This window comes from Electrona antarctica, assembly GCF_951216825.1.
Source record: "Electrona antarctica genome assembly, chromosome: 3".
NCBI classification, from domain to species: domain Eukaryota; kingdom Metazoa; phylum Chordata; class Actinopteri; order Myctophiformes; family Myctophidae; genus Electrona; species Electrona antarctica.
Window position 1 is genome coordinate 15,687,368 of NC_136808.1, and position 25,429 is coordinate 15,712,796.

General features: G+C 42.8%; 1 protein-coding gene across 2 annotated transcripts in view; it reads left to right on the top strand.

Moving 5' to 3' along the window:
- The first annotated feature begins 3,509 nt into the window (after positions 1-3,509).
- acsf3 (acyl-CoA synthetase family member 3) overlaps positions 3,510-25,429 on the top strand; it is a 44,277-nt gene continuing 22,357 nt past the window's right edge. The window contains exons 1-5 of one of the 2 annotated variants that reach the window (XM_079496551.1): positions 3,510-3,606; positions 4,740-5,541; positions 11,154-11,309; positions 14,242-14,396; positions 18,887-19,032. In XM_079496551.1, coding sequence (XP_079352677.1) covers positions 4,849-5,541; positions 11,154-11,309; positions 14,242-14,396; positions 18,887-19,032 — 1,150 coding nt within the window. In that variant the 5' untranslated portion in view covers positions 3,510-3,606; positions 4,740-4,848. Of the gene's footprint in view, positions 3,607-4,739; positions 5,542-7,739; positions 7,759-11,153; positions 11,310-14,241; positions 14,397-18,886; positions 19,033-25,429 lie in introns of those variants that run through there. The other variant, XM_079496552.1, reaches the window with a different exon arrangement.

Sequence of the window (25,429 nt, forward strand, 5' to 3'; positions counted from 1 at the left end):
CAGAGTCCCCCCCCCCCCCACCGCACCCATCGGGAACATCATTCAAAAGAGCCAGTCTTTTGAACGACTCTCTGAAAGGAACGGATCCCAGAGATCCGGCTCCCTTCAAAGAGCCATAAATCCCATCTCTACTCAGTGTTCATTTAACTCTGAGAGTGTACAAATGTAACCCGTAAGGGTCCATTTGGTTACATTTTGTACATTCTCAGAGTTGAAAATGAGATGTGTTAATATTCAGTGCACGCCACAAAAACATTGAGAAAGACACAAAAGAAGGTTGTCAGACAGACACCAGTAGATGTATTTCACAATGATTTGGGTATGCTAATGTCTTTTAAATGTGGGTGTGAGTAGCAAAGAGCATGGTGCTCTGTGCACCAAAACCAGTGGGAGCCAAGTAGTCGTGTTTTATGCCTAAATGAATTGCCTAACAAGATTCCATTCAATGTCAAAGCTCTCTCTTAAAAACACTGCATGTTATCAAAATTGTAGATGTTAACAGATGACATTTGCAATAAAAGGAAAGCTTAGGGAATTGCCCTAGTAAGGTACCATGTGGGAGCTTTCATAGAAGACATATCAATTAACAGTGCAGGATAAACCAACCATGTTTTTGGACAGATGGAGAGCAGTTGGCAAAACCGGGGCCTTAAAGATTAAATAGAGCATTATCCACACAATGTGGAGGTTATATTTTTTGAATAAATAAGAGTGACACAGGAACAATTGTGAAACACAAGAATATGTTCTGTTCTTAGTTATAGCGGCAAGTCCAATTCAAAGTCTCCATTTCTGAAACTTTTGTATGTGGTTTGTATAATATTGCAATTTACTGCGAATATGCCATTGCAAATTCTTCTACACCATAGCAAAGCCTGCACATCATTTCCAGACAAGGCTGTCGTGCTTGTGTTCCGCATACTCCATTTTTCCCACAGTTGAAACACATTCAGAAATCTTCAGGGAGATGGCCTTGCGTGTCAAAGCATCCATTAGAAATGTAACGTGAAGCAATAATTGAACAGTTGAAAGGTGATCCATTCAATCTTTTTTCCATTATGATGAGGGGAAGGCAATTCCTTTCAATGCAAACCTTGCTTGGCTTTTGAACTCAATTGTCAACGTAGTCGCCCATCAGCGCATAGCGAAGCACTATGGTGTAGCCTTCCTCTTTTACGTCAAAAAAGGACCGTCCTTTTAACCAGAGGACAACTGCATGCATTCCCCTGTGTGTGTGTGTGTGTGGGGGGGGGGGGGGGGCATGCTCAACAGCCATGTTGGTGACTGTGCATTAGCATGTGGGTGGCACTTGCTCTGTGAGGCGGTCATATGTTTACAGGGACTGTCTTGGATGGAAGTCAAGTTTGCAGCTGCAGCCTTAGAATAATTCATCGCCCTCCTTCTTGCCCGGGAGGAGCCACAGGTAGTTGATGAAGTGGCGGTGCCAAGAGTCCCAACTGGCGAAGATGAAGCGCAGCTGCCGAGAGTCAGCACGGCCAGATGCCGCTGCTGACGTACCATGTGTTCCAAGCAGGGCACGAGTGTGTACTGTATCTGTATCCGTGTGTGTGTGTGTGTGTGTGTGTGTGTGTGTGTGTGTGTGTGTGTGTGTGTGTGTGTGTGTGTGTGTGTGTGTGTGTGTGTGTGTGTGTGTGTGTGTGTGTGTGTGTGTGTGTGTGTGTGTTGGGGGGGTGTGAGGCGCTTGCCAAGACATCCTCACATTGATGCCAACCTGACACATGTTCTGGCACTCCCCATGGTTTGTGTTCCCAGCCCGATCTCTCTCTCTCAGATCTGTGGGGGGTCCTCTCTCTCTCTCTCTCTTTCTCTCTCCCCCCCTGTCTTTCACCCTCTCCTTAGATGGAGTCCTCTGCCAGGCAAGATGGGAGTTGGCGCCTGCTTGCGGCCATCTTGCCCACCATCGGCGGGGTTTCCTTTAAAGCGGTGTTCACTGAGATGTGTGTTGGCAAAAGGCCGTTAGAGCAGAATTCCATGCCATACCATGTCATCTCCTCCCATCCTCCCGAGAACCGATACCCGCCGGCCCCTTGCGCATCTTTTCATGTCTACAGTATAGCTCCATATACTGTACGTCTCTTGATGGCCCCGAAAATTCCACGTTCATATAGTGCCTGTTAAAAAATATGGCTGGTCCCCAGGAAATAAAATCTGCCAAAATGGGAAGTATGCGATCGATTCCCTCTTGTCGAAGACAGCATCTGATGATTTTTCGGTTGTATCCTAAGACAAAAAGCGGTACCATCTGCATCAGGAAAGAAATACAAATAAAGCACATGCTGTGAAGATTGAATAGCTGTTGGTGTAGCATAGCATCCCCTTGAATGGCGCTTTCCCCACGAATGGAAGCGATCTCCCTTTGACGATACTACTCCTGCAAACGGAGGGGAGTTCTCTGAGACAAAGGCACCAGTTTAGTTAGGAACATGCCATCCTCGTTTGCAGTGTAGGGGGTTTGGGGAGGGAAGTGAAAACTTTTTGAACGAGTGCCATGTCTGGAACATTCTCTTATCTGAGGCCCGCGACTGCCAGCTGGCGGCTGAATGTGCCCACTTGCACTGTGTCGATGGAGTCAGCCAAGCTATAGCTGGCATGCTGCATAGTAGAACTGGCAAGTGATCTGAAGCCAAACACAACTCTGTGTGGGGTAGCTGCTGCACATGCACCACATTCTGACGTCCCTTGTGTCTGCCTCTCATGCTCTCATAACCAACCCCTCAACGAGATCTGTGGGCTCTCACATGTAGGGGGATGAGGCTGAAATTCTTTCAACAACAAGATGCAACCCCCCAGTTGAGACCATGGTGGCCCACGAGCATCCACAGTAATGCACTTTTTGCTTCCATTCTGAAGCTATTACAGCCTACAAAGAATAGCAATGAAACTCACAAGGCTGTATTGTCTGACAGCATTGTAATCCTCCATAACAAAAGTAATGAACTGGTCAAAGAAAAACAATAAACAGAAAATAATGAAGTTGGCCTAAAAGTACTATGCAGATCCATATTCAAGTATAAAAGTAAGTATAAATAAATAATTCCAATTCCACATTTATTGGATATTATATTTTATTATATATTTTAAGAGAATATTTAGGCTAATCTATTATCAATTAGTGCCATCAAAGTCTATTTCCTCCAGAACTTTAACTCCTTTTATGAATTTACAACATTCTATACATTTTCAATGTGTGCACAATAATATACGCACGTTTATTTAATGATCAATCAATCGATTGTGTTCCGACTTGGATCAATGGAACTAGGCCACATTAAGTTATTATTTATCCGTGAGCCTATTGCTATGAAATCACACTTTTCAAGGTTCCACATTTTTCTTTAAAACAATACCACATATTTTTCTTTTACATAATATCAAGTCAAGATATAAAATGTAAGCTATAGTGCAGCATAATAATAAATCCCTCCAGGTTGTCTCTGGTTCCAATGTAGGATACATTACACATGATTCGCCTGTTCCAGCCTGTTCCTCACTAACCAGCAGAACCACAAACCAAGTGTTTGTTTCTACACGGACGATTATTTCTGTCGCACTGTCATTCACAGGACGAAGCACTGGTTTATTTTGGTAAGGATTGTGAACAGTCAACAACACCTCTCATATTCTCGATATAATATTTCTACTGAACGTGTATGTGGTCACAGATAGTATCGGTTTACCAGTGAAGTTTGTTTTTGTTGTCATTTATAACAGCGTTATTAACGTAGGCTACATGTACACATTCATTCAAACATGGCAACACCCCTTTTAATTCTATGTGGCATCAACCACGTATTAATAATATTGTAATGTAATTTAACGAAGCTCCTTTTAATTGTTTAGACAGAAGATAAGTTTGATGTTTACCTGGTATCCCTGAAGGACTGTCTGTTGTTGTCTCGCGTCACCAGGCTTTAATCTAACCGCAAGCACCGTTATCCTATTTTTAATATCTGGAATCTAGACTCAACTGCCAACCCTTGACAGGCCATTCAAACAAACGGAAAAGTCCGATCTCATTGTATTCAACGACGTTAAACTCACCAACATTGCAGCTATACACACAGAACAGATCTCGTACACTACACAGCTGTTTCGAAATTGCACATGCAGGAGGCAGCAGCGTTGCGTTATTGAAAACGAGCGCTTCCAAACGCCAACACTTGTCTTAAATAATCACCTGCACGGAATGTATTGACAGAAAGTAACTCATAATGTCTACGTTGGATTTTTATGAAACAAAAAACTTGGCAGATTCAAACTTACAAAGAAGATATTGATTGATTGAATATACTTGGTAACTGTTTGGAAATATACAGTGTGGTACGATTTTACATTGATTGTTGAAAGGATAACACAAAACGTCATAGGCTTGTTCCCATTGTGGTCCTGTATTAGCCTGGCTAATAAGCCAGACTAATATCACACAACACTGGCAGGCAATTTTTTTTGCCAACGGCTGATTCGGTCTGGTTTATTAACCAGGCTAGTCCTGTATCATTCCAGACAGCTGGTTCAGATAAAGTTTTAAAATACAATTAAACTGCTCAGGTTCAAAGTTCCAGCTTTATTAAAAAGGAAACATGCAGGTGAAGGAAGCACAATGTAATTACACCCACTCCTTTATGTAAAGTGATAAAGTGACAAAGTTGAACTTTGAATGCTTGCTATACCATTAAGCTCAGCTCACATATCCTTTTCTCCCCTGTGTGAATTAACAGATGTCATTGCTCTGATATGAACTGATCCAATTGGCACAGGATGGGACCTTCATGAAGATTAAATCTTGCTTCTTTATATTTGAGAATCTGAAGCACCATATCTGTCATCATGCTTTGGCTCACTACTGCCTGCCACAAGTGGGCTGCTGCTCTGCGGCAGGTTACCGTTTGCCAGACTCACTGCCATCCACAGAGGGTTCTATGGGCATATTATAGCACCACTACTGGTAGATGGGGCACATCACCATTACCAAGGAAGAATCAGAAGCCAGTCTTTGCCAGAGCTCCAGCGTATGGAGACAAGCTGGCTGTCATAGACAGTAGCGGGAGCCACACTTACAAGCAGCTGTACTGCCGCAGCTTAGGCCTGGCAGCTCGAATGGGCAGCGCTCTCAGCTGTCACCTCGGAGGACTGGAAGGGAAGCGTGTCTCCTTCCTGTGTGATAATGACGCGTCATACACGGTGGCGCAGTGGGCCACATGGATGTGTGGCGGCACGGCTGTGCCGCTGTACCGGAAACACCCGCCATCTGAGCTGGAGTACATCATCACCGACTCCCAGAGTTCCCTGCTGGTGGCGGGCCATCCCTACTCCGATACCTTGGAACCACTGGCACAGAGGCTGGGACTCCCATGCCTGGTTCTGCCTCCTACCTCCAACCTGGACAGTCTACAGGGGGAAGAGAGCCACGAAGCTGCTATCACCGATTGGGCAGAGCGGCCTGCCATGATCATCTATACAAGTGGCACTACAGGCAGACCCAAAGGAGTCCTTCATACTCACAGTAATATCCTAGCCATGGTAAGTGTTTCTATCCATTGTCTTTTGGTATCCATTATAGCACTTCAGAGCTCGAGACCCCAAATTTGGTGTCTCCCCGGGACCCAAACTAAATATGTTATAAATTAACCACTTAAGCCCTATTCTATAGTGAAAATAGCCCATCTACATGCTCACAATGACGTGTTGTGAGCTTGTAGATATTTAAAAAAAATATATATAAAAGTTCCCCTTTTATCTTTTGAAACGTATGACCCCTAAAAATGTATCTGTGGCCCAAAAGTGGGTTCTGACCATATATTGTAAGTTATAAAGTACCAAAGTACTGACATTGAAACCACATCCCCTGTAATAATATGAAGAATTTGTGTCAAATATAACTCCCTGACAGAAAGCCTGGACGCATTTTATTTTATTTTATTTTTGGATCACTGTAGTTGACTTATTAAACGTTGACTTGACAAACTTTATAAGAACATAATGATCTGTAATGTGTTAAACTATTAAATAAAAATCACACCCGTGTTGTGAAGTGAGGGGCGCTCTTATCATGGTACTGTCGTACATCATCATGACGTAAAATAGACTTATTGACTTCAGTGCATTACATCAAAATGTAGGCATTTGGCCTAGAAGTGCGGACAGTCTTAGTCAAGACAGTGAAAGTCTAAGAACATGACATATCTGACTGTTCATTTCTTACATAGCCTTAGTCAACAGAGTATTGTGTAATGTATTGTATTGTAAAAAATAAAATAAAACCTAAATTAATTGTTCTAGATACCATAGTATATTTCACTATAATGTATGGATTATTATTATTATATTTCATTATTCCTTAGCTATTTTAGTATATCGTATTAAATATTATCCCATATAATGGGATGCTCTTTGCCATCTTGGCCCCAATTCAAACCATTTCATCTCTACATTGGATTAAGTTCATGTTACATATGACAGTACTATTATACGGAAAAGACCAAGCTACTACTTGATCTCACTGCGGGATACAATCACACATACAGACCAGGCGTGGGTATAGGTACGCATGTACAGTATATTATGTGTATCTATGTATATGTATGTGTATACTTCATGTATGTACAGTATGTTACTTTGTTATTTTGCATTGGGGGTTTGTCTTGTCTTGTCTTGGCATGCGTATGTTTACTATGTTAATGTGTACCTCCCCCATTGTTCATTAAAATCAATAAAATTACCGGTATATCTTTTGTAAATGTGTTGCTTTATAATAGACTCACGATCAGCTTTTTGATTGATTGATTGGGGTCTTTGTGTTTGGGGGATTCCGATTTTACAGGGGCCAGTTTCGAATTGCAGCCGTCCGTAGGTGCCCTTTGAGAGCGGTTTTGAAGGAGTCTAGGGATTCGCATGTCTTAATGACAGTTGGTAGGGCGTTCCACATTTTGGTGGCATAGGAGCGAAAAGAATTTAGTCCCTTGTTTGTGCCGAATCTGGGTTGTACATGGTTCGTTGCACTCCCTCTGGTGTTGTGGGTGTGGACTTCGTTAACATTAAGGAAGTATCTAGACATGGTACATGGGTATCTTGGTGGTGTATCGAATCTTGTGGACCAGACCCATTGCAAGATGCTGTACTCTGTCGTCGACCCTAAGCCATTCCAGCCTGTCGAAGTGGGCAGGGGTGAGGTGGGTTCGGGGGGCTAGGTCAAGTAGGAGCCTGACCAGTTTGTTTTGGGAAGTCTGGAGCCTGGTTTTAAGGGCCTTTGAGGTGCTGTGGTACCAGGAGGTGCATGCATAGTCAAAGAAACCCTGTACAAGGGCTCCTGTTAAGGTCTTCAAGGTGTTTTTGTTGACCAGTGAGGAGATCCTGTAAAGGAATCTTGTTCTATGGTTGACCTTTTTGATTACGTTGGTGGCCATTTTATCACCGGAAAGATTAGCCTCCAGGATGGAACCTAGGTAGGTAATTTCATCTTTACGTGTGATAACATTGTCACCCACTCTAACCAAGAAGCCATTTGCCTTGCTGAGATTACTATTAGAGCCAAAGAGAATGGATTCAGTTTTTCCCAGGTGTAAAGATAGTTTGTTATCAACAAATTCTGACGATTCACCCCCTACACCGTCACTGAAATGGTCAGGGTCCAGTACATTTACTGCTTTATTAGGTGAACAGAGAAACAGGAAAAGCCAGAGAGGGGATGACACACAACAAAGAGCCTTGGGACAGATTCGCCTAGAATACTTTTACCAGGTGATCCACCTGGGTGCCTGTTTATTGATTGATTGTGTAATCCAATGAGTTGCATTTAGCATACTGAGCTTCTCAAATCGTATCTAGGTCTGGTCTATAGCATTTGTTCTCTGTAAGGCTGTCACCGTACAAGGCGTACATGTATATTTTCATTGACACGGTTTATGATGGCTACACCTTTTCACAAAGGTTGGGGTTCTGAGAGAAAAGGCTTTAAGAACCCTAACAGCCTTTGTTTCGGTGAGTGGCGAAAGTGTATTCTTTATGACATACATTTTAACAACCGTGTCAATTAGGACAATGTACAGTCAGTGACATAGCATTACAGAGCACTAATGCCTCGGACTTTGACTGATGCCATCCATGTCTTTTTTTTTTTTATCCCACGATTTTGTAACCCATTTTTCACCCCTGTGTTATTATCTAATGTGATCCTGGGCTCTACACACCCTCCGCCAACCTGGGGAGAGCAACGGACTTGAACTCATGCTTCCTTCATGCCTGAGTGTCCAAGTTGCTCCTTTTCACCTGACAGGGGGGAGTTTCCCTGGTTGGACGTAGCGCGTGGAAGGAACACGTTATTCCAACCAGTTCCTTTCCCCTCCATCAGGCACCCCGGCTGGCCAGGGGGAGGCAGTTTAGAGACCAGGATTACTGCATGTTTTTTGTGAGGGTACCTACCCTAGGGGACACGGGGAGAACATCAAACTCCACACAGAAAGGCCATCCATGTCTAAGCACCTTTTGAGAAGTTGTAACAGATGATTCAAGAGTACTACTTCAAGGTCACTCTATGAACCGATGTATTTTGAGACTGAGTTCTACATGTGTTCTATTGGAAAGCCTCTTGTTGGATCATTCTTAAATAACCAAATTAAACTCTCTTATTGTATATATGTTTTGTGCAAAGGACATTTTAGGTTAGTTAAATGGCATAAATAATAGTACTTTTACTACTTTACCAAAAGTACAATACTTGTTGTGGACCATTTTTGTTAACAGCCTTTTAAAGGTTTCATTACATTCATTTATTTTTCTTTTTTGTTTTTCTTTTAGGTTTTATTACCTCAATTACACCCACACAACCTGAACTTTGAACATTCCGTGGATTTTCGGTGGTCTGGGGTGTTCTGAAGCCTTTGGAGCTGCAATGAAAACAGTGAAATCTGCTCTGCAAATTGTTATGTCATTGTCATATATGGGATTTGTAGACTGTTACATCACAGTCAGACAAATCAGAGCACTTGTTTGAGCCAGAAAACCCCAGAACACAGAAAATCTATACTGAATGTTAGAAGTTCAGGTTTTTGGGTGCAATTGAGCTTTGTTATTTGTTATTTGATCAGAATAGAATAATCAATTTCCTTTTTGCAGCCATTCGTAAACCAGTGGCAATTGAAAGTCTTGTTTGAGTAGTGCTTTTGCAGTGTTGGGAAAGTTCACTTTCTACATGAACTAGTTCAGTTCACAGTTCACAAATGTAAAAATGAACTAGTTCAGTTCATAGTTCACCATTCACCATTTTAACTAAATTTCATGGTTCCAAAAATGAAATAGTTTAGTTATTTTATTTTTATTTTCCTTCTTTTTTTCTTTTTGCTGCAAGCTAAATTATTGCCATAGCCCATATAGAACCACAGACTTTGACTAACGATCGATTACTACGATCGAGGCCATCATGTACTGTATGTATACAGAGTGCTCCTTGACGCAAAAATAACAAGCTACGTTTTTTTTACCTCAATTGCACCCAAAAAACCTGAACTTTGAACATTCAGTGAATTTTCTGTGGTCTGGGGTTTTCTGAATAATTAGGCTGATCTGGGGGGTGGAGCAGGGGTGATGATTGACAGGCAAAGTGCCATCTGCTGGCTAAAATAAGGCATCTTTCCATTGCATCTGACGAAACTTTAGAACACGGATAGAAAAACACCTGGCATGGCATACTGAACTGGATTTTTCTTTTAATACACTAAGACAACATGTTGTTAAAATGTTGTTAAAAACAATGTCATTATATATTTATACCATTATAACCTCAAAATGTCATACTAGACATTTAAAGTATCTCTTAACACGACTATTCTAATGACAGACCCCTGAACAGTGTTCGTGTCAAGTTTGGTGTGGATCTCAGAAACTGTGGGCCAGTGGTCCCTGGGGGGCCCTGTCTTGGTCCCTGGTGTGACTGTTGTCATGGCAGAGCTCCGAACAGTGTGGTGCGGATCGCAGCAACGGTGCACCTGTGGCCCTCATGTGGCTGTCATGGCAGACCCCTGAACAGTGCTTCTAACTAACAAGTTTGGTGCAGATTGGAGCAACAGTGTTTCTCGCAGGAAATGATAGACTTCCAAGGTTGTGGCTGGATGATGCCATCTGGGGGGCATAGAGGAGAAAGTTGATGAGTGCAAGATTTTGTCAACACCAGTGGTGGAAAAAGTACTCAAATATTTTCAATTTTAGTATCAATGCTGCAATGTAGAAATACTCTGTTACAAGTAAAAGTCCAGAATTCTAAATGTACTTGAGTACAAGTACAAAACTATTGGCATCAAAAAGTACAAAGTACTTGTTGTGCAGAATGTCCCATTTCACAAGTTTTCAAATTTATAAAAATCTTTTGAAAATAGCAGATCGGCTATTTTCAAATGACCGAAATGTATAGGGCTGAAGTCGTTAAAGGCCCACTTCACCCTTTTTCACAGGCCCACTTCACATCTTATTTTAGTGATGATTAGGACACAGGAAACATGTAGTTATGACGTCATGTTCATGACCAAAATGTGTCATGAAAATGTGGTCTCACTTCCTTCCTGGACTACAAGTTACACAGGAGCGACAGCCCCCTCAGCAGCCTCCCCCCTCTCCACAAGGAGAGGGGGTAGTGCACCAAAGCATTATGGTCATTGTAGGAATTCAGCAATCCAGTCAAACCCTAGTAGTCAAACACACAGACTTCATTATTTTTCTGGCTGGGTGCAAATTTCAAATTGTGCCACTATTATCTACTACAAATACTATTAACATTGAGTGACTGCAGTTTCTTCCAGCGGTGAAATGTCCCTTTAATGTAGGAATCACAATGTACAAAGTAACGAGAAACTAAAGTTTTCAAATAATTGTAGGGGAGTAAAATACAATATTTTCCTCTGAGATGTAGTGGAGTAGAAGTAAAAGTAGGCCTACTGAAATTATGAAATACTCCAGTAAAGTACAAATTCCTAAAAACTAAATACAGTACTTGAGTAAATGTATACACTTTACTTACACCACTGTTCAACACTGTATTGTTGATGTGTTGGGACTTGGGACGATACAACTGTGTATTAAATTAATAAATAACCAAATAATAATAATATTAAGCATTGAATGCACTTTGTTTCTGCCCCCAACAGGTCCAATGTCTGGTTTCTGAGTGGGCGTGGTCTCGGGACGACGTGATCCTCCACACTTTGCCACTCCACCACGTGCACGGCATTGTTAACAAGCTTCTGTGCCCGCTCTGGGTTGGTGCCACCTGCGTCATGCTCCCTGACTTCCAGCCTCAGAAGGTCTTTATCTCTCCCTGACTCTCTCGCTCGTTCTTGTAGTCTCTCTCTCTGTCTGTCTGCCAATCTGTGCATGCATGCACACAAACACACACCCACTTGTGTGCCTGCCTGTCTTCCTGCCTGGAACGGGTATACACTTTATTAACTGGCGTGAACAAAAGACGCAGCTGTTCAGCTCTACTGGTCAGTTGGCAGCCATGAGAGCATATTGCTGACCGTGACAGTGGGTCTGGGAATGCTTTGGGCAGTAGGGGGAGATGCAGCAAGGTTTGAAAGAGCCCTTGAGTTCTTTCTCTCAGTCAGTCAGTTCACCACTCTATCCATCCACAATACCCCCTCCACTTTTCTTCTCCCGTCCCTTCTTAATCTCCCTCTTCGCCTCCTCTCCCTCCTCCTATCTAGCCACCCCCGCCCCCCCTCCCTCTCTGACTGTCAAACTAAGTGTTTGGGGCTCAGTGATGGATTGCCCTGTGTGGCTTTGTATCTGACCAACGCAGACTCACGGCAGGCGCTTAAGGAGCGGATCAATCGATGAGCTGACATTGAAGAATGATAGTGCTTGTTTGGCCGAGCGAAGGGAGGGGCAGAAGGCTGTGTGTGTGTGTGTGTGTGTGTGTGTGTGTGTGTGTGTGTGTGTGTGTGTGTGTGTGTGTGTGTGTGTGTGTGTGTGTGTGTGTGTGTGTGTGTGTGTGTGTGTGTGTGTGTGTGTGTGTGTGTGTGTGTGTGTGTGTGTGTGTGTGTGTGTGTGTGTGTGAGAGAGAGAGTGTGAGAGAGAAAGAGTCTTCTTTTTTCACGCATGCAGATGCCTTTTCTTGAGTGTACTGTAGGTGTGTACTTGCATGTGTATAATGTGTGTTTGTTTATGTGTGGGCATGAGTCTGTGTGAGTGTTTGCGTGTCAAGGCTGCCTTTAAAAAGGTTCTCTAAAACCTCATCAGGTTAGACTGAAAGGAAAGGTCTTTAAAGGACATGTATATCTGTCAACGTGAGCTTTTTGCTCTTACCATCAATAGGTATCGGTGTTCTACTGTTATTTCTGACCTTGGCTAAAATGGCACAAAGCCTCTTCTCTCGAGTATGCCTTTATTCCCGTCTCTCCTGAAGTTACAGTATATTGATAAACTAATCAATAGTCTGTCTTGTATCCTCTAAGATCTCTGAAGGGTAGCCCGTGTGGTAGAGATTGATTTTTTTGATATCACCGGCAGATCGCTGCGATAATTTTTCAGGACCATACGACAGTGACTCCAGCATGACTTCGCCGGCCAGAACGAAAGCGGCCCATTTAGAACGGAGAGAAAGTAGAGCCTTGTGACCAGACTAAAAATTAGATTGATCTCACATGGCGCGGAGCTGCAGATAGCTCAATCTGTAGACTCGCTGGGGATCAGGACTGGCTATACTGTAAGTGGTAAGCTAGGGTCTGTGTGTTTACTGTGTTACCACAGGGCTGGACAGGTATGGGGGCTGTTTAATCCATTGAGACCTGGAACGCATCCATGTCACGTTAGCGTTAGCGTTTTAAACATTATGTTATAATTTAGCTATTGAAAAATAGCAGATCTACAAGCTCATAGCGCGCCACCGAGTGGCGCGCTATGAACTTGTAGGTCTGCTATTTTTGAAAAATCGTTAAAATGTGCCTCAAATCTTTCCGAAAATTGTCATGATTTAGAAAACTTTTTTTTTTTAATTTCGACGTCAGGCCTGAATGGGTTAAGGATGCAGGGCGGTATAGCTCTGGGGGTCTCACCACTTCTCATCCCCCAGGTGGAGACCAGCCCTTTTGACAGACATAAATTGCCTTCCTCCGCCTTCCACAGCGGGCTCTGTGGAAGCACTCCGCTGCACTTGATAGACACCACCCATAATGCTTAGAACACCCTCAGGAAATAATATTTCCTCCTGAGCTCGCCTTCCTCATGCATAGCACTAGTATTTTCTCGTGTACGCTTGCACTCGCACATGCCTACGCACTTTGCGCCTGCTAATGCTCAAGCCAGTTTGGTATTAAGTGTAATTACTGTGAGGGATGAGCGAGGCTAGAGTGAGAGTTATTTGATTAGATCAGCATCACGTTTATCTGGACTAGACTGAGACGCAGGGGAAGATGCAGATCTTGAAGAAGGTGACTTAATTAATGGAGTGGGGAGTCATAGTCGAGATGGTGTTTGCACTTGGCAGGTCGGTACAGACAAGTTAGTGGTTGTGTGTGTGTGTGTGTGTGTGTGTGTGTGTGTGTGTGTGTGTGTGTGTGTGTGTGTGTGTGTGTGTGTGTGTGTGTGTGTGTGTGTGTGTGTGTGTGTGTGTGTGTGTGTGTGTGTGTGTGTGCGCGTGCGCGTGCGCGTGCGAGAGAGAGAGAGAATTTGATAAGAGCAGAGGCAGTGAAGCAGGAAATTATGAAATGGAGAGAGAAGGATAAGTGAATATGAGTTGGAGAAAGGGAGAAGGATGAAGGGAAGGCGCGGGGGTGGGTCCAGAGATGGAGGCAGAGAATGAAAAGGCAGCATGAGGATGAGAGCAGGGGAGCCGGGGATGAATAGACAGAGAGACAGATGGGGAGGAGCGTTTGTCTCCCAGGGGGACGTCAGGACATGGAGACACTGTCATTCACCTTCACTTTGTTCACGCTGTCCTCCCACAGGAAACACACTTGTCAAAAGTTACCTATTCAGTACAGTAGAGCCTGTGTGCCGGGTCCGGCCCACAGTCTTAACTGAGCTGTCAATAGCGGTCTGCCCTTTCCCACTCTACCAACTCCACACATTAACAAATGAAATGAAATGAATCGTTTATGGAAGGGTTTTATCTGAATAACATACATTACTGCAGCTACATCCTGCCGTACACTAACACTATACACTGTACTGTTTCTCTCTCCCTCACTCCCTCCTTCACATCTGTTCTTTTGTTCTCTCGCTCCCTCCCTCCAGGTGTGGGAGATGCTGCTGAGTGGGAAGTCTCCTGTGGTTAATGTGTTTATGGCAGTACCAACTATCTACTCTAAGCTGATCCAGTACTTTGATGAGCACTTCACCCAGCCACACGTCAAGGACTTTGTCAAAGCCTTCTGCAAGGAGAGAATCAGGTAGGACATGGTGGATAAAGGCACTATGTAGGTGGGCAGTTCAGTGTCCGACGTTAAGGTTTTTTCCTATTTGCCCTGCAGGACAAGTATTTCTCCAATCTACTATAGAACATGCCTTTCTTCAACAAACGATCTATATTACATAGAATATAATAATAGAAACAAATTGGGTCCCGGGTTCCAACTTGTAATGGTCAGATATTTCTATCAATAGTTACTAAAATTTCACAGGGTAATAATGATCCTCCTTAAGATAAAATGTATATGTTTCAACAACTTAGCATACAATGAATGCTTTACATATAAACCACTGACACCAACACAACAGTGTGTTGGAGCGGGTACCCTCCTGTCAACGGTGAGTTGGTGGCCTTGGCTATATTCCACCGAATAGCATTTAGACAAAATTGATATGGATCAAATGCGATCAGGTCTCACGTGGACTCCCTGCTCGTTTGTCTCTCTCTGTCTCCACAAGTCTCTGGAGCCGGCGACTTCCGTATGTTTTAATCACGAAAGCGTCACGGCCTGTCAATCAATCAATCAATCTCCTTCCCGACATTGACATTGACCTTGACATTTACCCTCCAAAACATAAACAAAAGCAAAACAGATACCCCTCACAGAAAATAGGACATTACACATAAGAATGGATAATTGCATATAGTGTTAAAGGAATATTTTCAGCCATGCTCTTTTAAATGACATTTTAAAATTACTCCTTAATGAATGTTATGTGGCAGTGCTACAAACTATAGCCTAAGTAATTAGAAGCATAGACAGGTAAAAGCAAATAACTTGTCCGCTGGTGACACTCGTGCAGTACTGGCCATTTATGACTGAGATTCTGCATGCATTGCCTACAGATGCCATCGTCAGAGACCTTGCAGATATCTAAAAGCAAAGAACGCAAACAAAGTTCTCTGAGGACAAAACTATTTTATAATCGTTGCGGCTCAACTATGAGTGCTGACCGCAGGGCTCTAGTCTAACATTAACATTACATTAACATAATTGGTTGTACTGGTGTTTTTTATGTCATATACGGTAACAATTGTGCCTGCACGATTGTAACAATTGTGCCTGCACAATTGTACCTGCACAGCTCCTGCGCAGCAGAGCTGGTACTACGGTAAATGACAGGCACGAAGCAGAGAGTACAGGATGTCCATTCATTCACATGTATACAGAGACAGACAGAGACGTAACCAGTAACCACTTTATATCACCAACCTTTTCTTTAATAAACGCACATTCATATATTGTTTAAAGAGGACTCCATCCATCTTTTACAATTTAAAGTGCACCCACACAATCACATATACACACAAACAGACCTGCTAAATGTAAGGTGCACTGGTGCGACCATTGAACATTTTTAGTTACACTGGACAGATGTTTCGGTGCGCCCAAAAATGGGTGCACTTTGTCTGGAGCCCTGGACCGTTAAAGGGGAATTTCTCCCCTTTCTTTTACAAAAGTAAGTTGATAATTATGTATATTGGGGCTGCAGCTGGAGATGAAGCTGGGGCTGGAGGGGTCTAACGCTAGAACTCCTATTCAATCGCGCAGTTGGTTTTTGTTTTTTGTTCACATCTGTTCTAGATGATGTGACAGCAACACTCCATGCATTGTTGACACTGCACTCTTCCTGGTCTACGTGAGCTGATGTTAGACCCCCCAGCAGCAGCCCCAGCTCCAGCCCCAGCTCCCCTATATCTTTATTTTTTTTGTAATATTTTTTTTTGGTCAATATACATAATTATCAACTTACTTTTGTAAAAACAGGTTTAGGGAGAAATTCCCCTTTAAAGCCTGCCCACTGTATACAGTGCTGGAACGATGATTTTGACACCTGGATCTCTGCTGTTTGTTTACTTCACCTTCCCATGTCCTTCGCTGTGGCATAATTTGTCTCTGACATTTCACCATTATAGTGACAGACACAGTAGACAAAGTGAGTGCTTTCTCTCTCCATTAATTAATTGAATTGAATTTATCTAGTTTCGCCGTGAAACTTTACACGCACATTCCCTCTAGGCCAAGGAAGATATGCCACCACATGGTGGCGCTATAACATAAACTCCACTGCTCCAATCCAAAACAGAAGCCGTTCTTGTCGGCACCTCACACCAGGTTCAATCATCCCCCATAACAAGCATCACCTTCTCTGACCAGGACTTTTCTCCTTTCATCTGTCGTAAGAATGGACCCCCACCTCAACTTTGAGGCCCACATCCAACATCACCTTTGCAAAACCTCCTTTTTCCACCTCAGGAATATAGCCAAACTCTGTCCCACTCTCACGATGCCTGATGCTGAAAAGCTGGTCCATGGCCACGCCTTTGTCTCCTCCAGGCTGGACTACTGTAATGCACTTCTCATCGTGATCCCAAACAAGAGCCTTCTAGAACTCCAAGACATCCAGAACAGCGCTGCTAGGATCCTGATGAAACTGCGTAAACACCAAGGCCCCAGTGAGGCTCTTCAACGTTGAAGCACTGGGCCCTAGTGGTAAGAGGAGGGACTACAGGCGGACCCGTGGATTCATGACCGGGAGACACCGTGCAGCTGGGCTTTAACATTGAGCGCTCAGTTGCACTTCCGCATTTGACCACCAAAATTTGGTGGTCAAATTTGGCGGAGCTTCGCGCCAGTTCAGTCTCTATCCTTCTTTATACTCTAGAGTCTATGGTAAACACGAGCATACCACACCCATTCTCCACTCACTGCACTGGCTTCATATCTCCTCCCGGACAGATTACAAGCTCTCCCTGTTAACCCACCAATGCAACGTACCTTAAGGAACTGCTCGAGCCACAAACCTCCACTCACTGCCGGACCAGCTAAGAGCTCCACAGCCTGTTGATGCTTTCAAGAGCTCACTAAAGACTTTCCTTTTTGAGGGGCGCTCTGCCCAGCTTTCCGGGTCTGCGGAAAGCTGGGCAGATGTTTTGATTGGCTGAGCAAAGTACATATTGAAGATAAAAGTGAGGCTCCCCTGCTGGGGCCCCCCCGCGGTGCATCGCTTGCAGAGCCTCCCGTACGCCAGTGGTGAAGACGCCAAAAGTGATTGGCCGGGAATGACATTTGTGATGATTTGATTGGCTGAGCACGGAATGTGATGTATGATATATCTGGAACTTCCGGGGACCCCCCTGGGGTCCTGTGGGTCTGGATGTTGCAGTAACTATAACAATAGATGTATAGTTGCACCGCTCACTTCACAGATGTGTGATTTTTTAATTTGTTTTAAAATCTCCTTTTTTGATTGTTTTGCCTCAAATCATGAACCAAACCACTTTTAGTCACAAACAGTTGGGAAAGGATTTTCCAGGCATTGCATTTGGTTTGGGATTGGCCTTCTGTTTGGAATATTATTTTCTCCTCATCTAAAAATACAGCTCACCAGATTATTCATTATAAGTTTATACATAAATGTTACTTTACGCCTGAGCGTAGATTTAAATGTAAATGAGTCAATTCAGACTTGTGTACCATCTGTTCTTCTGTTAAAGGAGACTACTTACATTATGTTTTGGCATTGCCCCTCTATCAAAAGTTTTTGGAATTGGATTAAGGAGATTGTAGCAACCATTGTTGGTAAAGCTCTTCCCAGCTGCCCAGCCCTCTTTCTCATTGGTTATAACCCAAACATCGCATTAACCTTTCAGGACAAACGCATATTATTAGCTGCCTCAACTGCTGCTAAGAAAACAATTATCAAAAACTGGTTTGAATTGAACCGACTGTTAACTTGAAGAGAAATTGGCTTAATTGCTTTTCTGATATTTGTTTACTGGAGCGTTCTACTGCCAAAATGAATGGCGCCAGAGCGGACACTGTGGACAACTGGTCCAAAGCTCTTGACGCAGTGCAATTAATGATTTAATTGATATGACGTTGTGACCAACGGTTTGCTTTTGGCTCCCTTGTCTGTATCTGTAGCCCTTGTACTGTACATGTCTTATTTGTCTTGTCTCGTCCTTGTCTGTGTTTGTTTGTGTTTGTCTTGTACTGGTCTGTAGTGTCTGTATGTTTTGTATTTGTTATGTTGTTTTTTTTCTGTTTGTTTTTCCCCCTTTTTTTCTTTTTTTTTCCTATTATATTTTGCTGACTCATGCGTTTTTCAAGTTACAGTATATTTATGAATATCGATTTTGTTTTTGTCTTTAACGGTTATTTCTTTCTCAATTCCCCCCCCCCCTTTTTATTGACTTTGTTTCATTGTTTTAGCTGTCCCTGTGTAAGGCCACCTATGTGCATTGGTGATTTACATGTTTGTTTTGTTAGAAAATAAATAAATAAATAAATAATTGATAAAAAAAGAAAGAAAATCATGAACAAACTGTCCGATTGCTGGCCAACAATAAGCTACCTGCCCTGGTCGGAAGTTATTATTATTTTATATTGCTAATAGTGTGTCGAGTCAACAAGGGGTTCACATGTACATGAGCAACAATAGGACTGTAGTTGTTCTTTGTCCTCAGGTTGATGGTGTCAGGATCAGCTGCTCTCCCGCAGCCCACCCTGGAACGCTGGAAGGACATTACTGGACACACACTGTTGGAACGCTACGGCATGACTGAGATCGGCATGGCACTGTCCAACCCCCTGAAGGGGCCACGCATCCCAGGTACTGTAGTCTGCTTTGTACATAAATACATAGTCCTGTACTTGCACGCAGATCTGTGTACCAGTAGGATACACCGGCTGTTTCCGCCGCTCTAGACCAGAAATCACACTGGCTGAAGCAGGCGAGAGCTGGAGAGATGGGAAGACCCCTGTTACTGAACAAACACTCCTATAGCAATGATTGGTATGAGAATATAGAACTATTTAACACTTATTTTAACAAAACATATTACTTACACCCACTTTGATAAAAATGAATCGTTATTTTCTCCACACAATTTAGTGTGTTGGATTACCTATCTCATGCAAGTCTCATTTTCAATCCATACTAGAATTAATCTATTGGAAACAAGTGTAATGCTTAATTGGGTCGTCCACTCAGAGTTAACAGCCTTTGTATTGAGTTTGTGCTTGAAATGTACTGTAATTCTGCAAACTGTTAATACATTTTTCAATCAATCAATCAATCCAACTAGAAGCTCCACCGGCCTGCAGCCACGGCCACGGCCTGCAGCCACGAAAAACAAACAAACAAAAAAGTGTAACGCAGAAACCTGTGGCATGTAGAATTATGTTACCATAGTTGCACGTCGCTGTTTGATGACGTTGCGTACAGTGGTTCTAATGGGCAAAGAGGTGGCTGAAATGTGCCTGAATAATTAACTGTACAATATGTGAAGATATTGAGGGTGGGATAATAAGCCTATAACCTTGACAGAGTACTAATGAATAGTCTGTGGAAGTGTGGAGGCAAGTGGGGTGCTGGTAAGCTCTGCTCTAGCAACCAGACACCACGTTTACCCTATTCTGATTCTGGTATAGTGGGATGGGAGGGCGTCTTTGAAAAGCAAACAAACTACAGATGTTGTCAAATGTAAGCAGTGATGCCAAGTTAATGCTCTTTAAACAACATGCATTGACACATACACTGAGTTGTGACATTTATCTGTGCACATATATGCATAAATTACAGAAAAGAGAAACAAAGCAACAACAATAACACATGTCGGTTTCGTTTACCCCTTTCATTCATCCCAGTGTTATCAAGCAATATTTCTACCTTATGTGCACGTTTTATCTCAGTCAGTTTCCGCAAGTGTGATGTCTGTTACAGTATCAGCCTGACATCAAGGCAACGCCCTTTCTCTTCTCTTCTCTTCTCTTCTCTTCTCTTCTCTTCTCTTCTCTTCTCTTCTCTTCTCTTCTCTTCTCTTCTCTTCTCTTCTCTTCTCTTCTCTTCTCTTCTCTTCTCTTCTCTTCTCTTCTCTTCTCTTCTCTTCTCTTCTCTTCTCTTCTCTTCTCCCCCCATCGCATTCCCATTCCCCAGCCAGCTTGTGTTGTGTCTGACAGGTAAGGCTAATTAGACTGCCAGTGGACTGGGTAATCCTCTGTCTGCTGCTTTGCTGGGGATCTGTGGTTGCTGTTGTTTATTTGTCAGAGAATGTTTGGCAGCATAAAGAAGCAGGCTGCGTTTGATTCCTCTCAGGTGATTATTAAGAACAGCTTCAAGAGGTGTGCACCTCTATTGACGTCTCCACTGCAGCAAGCGTGTGTGTGTGCGCGCGTGCTTGCGTGCATGCGTGCGTGTGCACGTAATCATTGCTCACGGCTGTTTGAGTCGGCGTGTTCCTGTCTTTCTTTAAGTAGGTTAAAGTGGATCAATAGCAACCGCAGGAAGCATTCGCACAACATGAGTACAGTCGAAGTCGCTCATCCTCCCGCTGATCAACACACTGCTCTTAACCCATTCAGGCCTGACGTCGAAATTTAAAAAAAAAAAGTTTTCTAAATCATGACAATTTTCGGAAAGATTTGAGGCACATTTTAACGATTTAAAAAAAATAGCAGACCTACAAGTTCATAGCGCGAGTGGCGTGCTATGAGCTTGTAGATCTGCTATTTTTCAATAGCTAAATTATAACATAATGTTTAAAACGCTAACGCTAACGTGACATGGATGCGTTCCAGGTATCAATGGATTAACACCCACTTATAGGGATCTTATTGATGGGATTTCACTAGTAGTTAGGAGTTGTAACTACTTTCTCTGGTGCTAGAATGTCCCCCGAGGGATCAATACATCGATCCATCGATCCACCTATCTATCTATCTATCTATCTATCTATCTATCTATCTATCTATCTATCTATCTATCTATCTATCTATCTATCTATCTATCCATCCATCCATCCATCCATCCATCCATCCATCCATCCATCCATCCATCCATCCATCCATCCATCCATCCATCCATCCATCCATCCATCCATCCATCCATCCATCCATCCATCCATCCATCCATCCATCCATCCATCCATCCATCCATCCATCCATCCATCCATCCATCCATCCATCCATCCATCCATCCATCCATCCATCCATCCATCCATCTATCTATAAGCAATAACAAAAGCATGGCATACATCACACATATAAAAAGTAGTTATCATGAAACATGCGTAAACTAAGAACGTAACAGTGGAGTATCTATGTAAACTATACATACTATACTATATTATACATGTGTACTATGACTACATAAAATGCAATTCTAGTGCTGTCTACGTAACAAGCTATAAGTCTGTTTAAAATACTATCTAAGTCTACATAAAGTGCTATCTAAGGGGCTAGGCTAGGGTCTATCTATCTATCTAGTATCTAGTGCTGCACAATTCATCGAAAAAAGATTGTGATATAGATTCAGACACCTATGCGGGGTGCATACTTAGTTTAGACTAGTCATTGGTTCGTGGACAATCGTGCAGCACTAGTTGGCCGTTCAATTCATTTTAGTTGCGCTTATGTTTTTGCCACAAATCAAATCAAACTTTATTTATATAGCACATTTAAAACAACAGAAGCTGACCAAAGTGCTGTACAGGTTAAAACAAACAGAACATCAACAGCGCCCATCAGTGCACAAAAAAGTATAAGAACATCATAAAACTCATGTTTTAAGACAATCAAGTGCAAGAGAGAGACTTTCCATTTTCATGGACATTTTTTGAATCGTGTGAGAACTTACCTACCTACTACTTTATAGGTCATACTATATTGACCTTTCAACATGTAAACCTGTGAGGTAAACGACTCAACATCTCTCTATCTACACGGCCTGTACGTGTTTGTGTGCCCTCTATTCTCTATTCTTCCTGATATATACTTTGTAGTTTGTTGTATACGACTGCACTGCATGTATATATTCTCTCTGTTTTCATTCTATTGTAGGTATAAAATCTAGCCTGATTATACCTGAATACTAACATCAATCACTACTATATATAATTGGTCATTAGGACACTTTCAATGTCTTAATAGCACAATTAATCTGTTATCTGTTATCTAAAAGCAGGGCGGTTTAAGGTCAAAACTGTGCAGATAGCCATTTATGGATGTGTCACTAAAATGTTATTTAATGTTTATTGTATCCGATGAATTATTAATAAAACTATCAAAGACACTGTAGTACAGCTTGAATATGAACTATGAATATGATCTTCTGGGAACTTAGGGGGTCCTTTACACAGTATGTATGCATAAATCATACCACTACTCATATACCACTACTTGAAAAATGGACACACACACACACACACACACACACACACACACACACACACACACACACACACACACACACACACACACACACACACACACACACACACACACACACACCCACACACCCCAGGGTTCTTTGTCATTCAGCTTGAGTCTTTACAACCTGTCTATACCCTTTGAAATGGCAATCAATCTCACTAAAGCATCGGGACCTGAACGCTACTACATGCCTCCAACATTTCTCAGGCTCTTGGTATGAAAGAAAAGTGATAGAGAGGGGTGGAACAAGGGAGAGAGATTGCCCGACGACGCTGAGCCATAAATGGATTTTTGGAGACTTTGAGATTGAGGGAGAGGAGCCTGTTTTTAACATCCAGAGGCTCGAAGCTTTTTGCTGGGCAGGGTGAGGACCCATAGACGATTACCCAGAAGACACCTCTTCACCCCTGTCAGAGAAAAACATCTGACAGATGGACCAATTTTATATTCTGCTTTTGTAACCTTTTATTTACCAGACTGGTCCGAAGTAGGCTTTACTGAGAGAAGTAGGCTTTGAAAACCTGGCAGCATTCCTTGTCAGTAATCACAGTGTTTTAGAGCACGCACGCACGCACGCACGCACGCACGCACGCACGCACGCACGCACGCACGCACGCACGCACGCACGCACGCACGCACGCACGCACGCACGCACGCACGCACGCACGCACGCACGCACGCACGCACGCACGCACGCACGCACGCACGCACGCACGCACGCACGCACGCACGCACGCACGCACGCACGCACGCACGCACGCACGCACGCACGCACGCACGCACGCACGCACGCACGCACGCACGCACGCACGCACGCACGCACGCACGCACACACACTCCATGCATAGCACATCCCGGTCTGACCTGTTCACATTATCCATAAATGTCCAATTTAGTTTGCTGAAGTGTGCTGTGTGCATCTACAGCATGCTGAGTTATTCTATAGCAATATAGAGCGTCGCAGTCCCGCCCCCTACCAGGGCCCAGGAAATGATTCTCAGTTCATTTTCCTCATAGACATTTCAAAAAGTATTTATTTAAAGACCTTTTAAGTGTCGTACAAAGCCAACTCTTGTCGTGACAAATCATGACAACAAACACAATCTTTTGGGCCGAACAAAGAATTAGAAAGAAGAAGAAAACGGCAGGTTACAACACTTTTTTTGTTGTTTTTCTTCTTTGTAATTATTTGTTTGGTCCAAAATATTGTGTTTATTGTCATGATTTGTCACGACTCGAGTTGTCCGCGGCGTAACCGTCTTTAAATAAATACTTTTTGAAATGTCTATGGGAAAAATGCATTGGGAATCGTTTCCTGGGCCTGGCGTCGTCATGACAGGGGGCGGGACGCGATGCTCTATAGGCAGTCGTTATACTGTAGCTTGTTTCTCATCCAGATACTAGCTTGTTTATTATTTCCGTGCCCTTTAATAGGCAGTAGAGATATGTTTGTGGTCAGTGCCTTTTGTGCGTGCGTGCGAGCGTGTGTGTGTGTGTGTCTGTGAGTGTGTATGATGCTTGATGTTGCCAAACAGACCAAGAGTGGATTAGATCAATACGAAGCAAGAGTCAGTCTTTAATCAGGACCTGCCCTGCTCTTTATTGGGTGAGCACTGGCCTGTGAAATGGCATAATGGCCTTAAGTAACACACGCACACACACACGCACGCACGCACACACGCACGCACACATGCGTGTGCGCCTGCATACCGTATGCAGAGAGAGAGAGAGAGAGGGCGTCAGAGAAAGCCCATCGAGACATGATTTCTGTCTCTGTCTTTTTTCTTATTTCTTATCTCCAGTGTGAACGTTAACTTCTAACAGTAGTCCTTTACTTTACAGGATTACCACAATTAAAACGTATTAAATTACATTACAAGATTACCTTCTGAGAAAAGTAACTTGTTGGTGACCTATTGAATACGGTAGATTAGAATGATTGCAAACTAATCCGTTACCCAAAAAAGTATTCTGTTACAGTAACAGCGTTATTTGTAACGCTGTTACCCCCAACACTGCTTATCTCAGCAAGTCACACATGCACAAACACACATGAACACACAGTGGAGGACTGTAGGTATCACTTAGAAGAATGTTCTAATTTACTTTAGTCATTACTTATTGTTTTATTGCAGTCAATCATCCTCTGACTTTCATTACTTAATCCTCAAGCAAAATAATTACTTCACAGCGAAGGCAATGTTTCATATGTATTATGATTGTATTGCAGTTTTGTTCAGTTAGAACCTTTGTTTCATTTTTAGAATGGATGCTTTAGTCATTTATTATTCTTTATTTTATGATCCTGTAGGTTACTTTCCAAATTAAGCAAAGAAATAATAAAAGTAACTTCAATAAATCCTGTGTACTGGACCACTAAGCAGGGGAACTGGGAATTGGCATATTATCATTTTTTTTTTGGGAGGGGCTCGGAGTGTTCAGTAGCATAGTCACCTTATTATTTATCTCTGTACCTATTACATGCAAACAAAAGAACTCAGATCTTATGTTGTACTTACTTTAAATCTGTCATATTACCCAAGGAATATGATCTGTGATCATGACTATTACTGTGTCTACCTGATCCTGGGATATCTTTCAGTGAAAATCTCAATAAAAAGATTTATAAAAAATAAAATAAATCCTGTGTACTGATAGTGTGGAACTCTGTTGGAGGATGTGACACCAAAACGGCCGCAAAATGTTACAGACGTTTGATGTTTGTTGATAGTTGCGTGAAAACCTGCTGTTTCGGGCAGAGCTGCAGAATGTCCCACAGGAGTCTATAACAGGGCCCG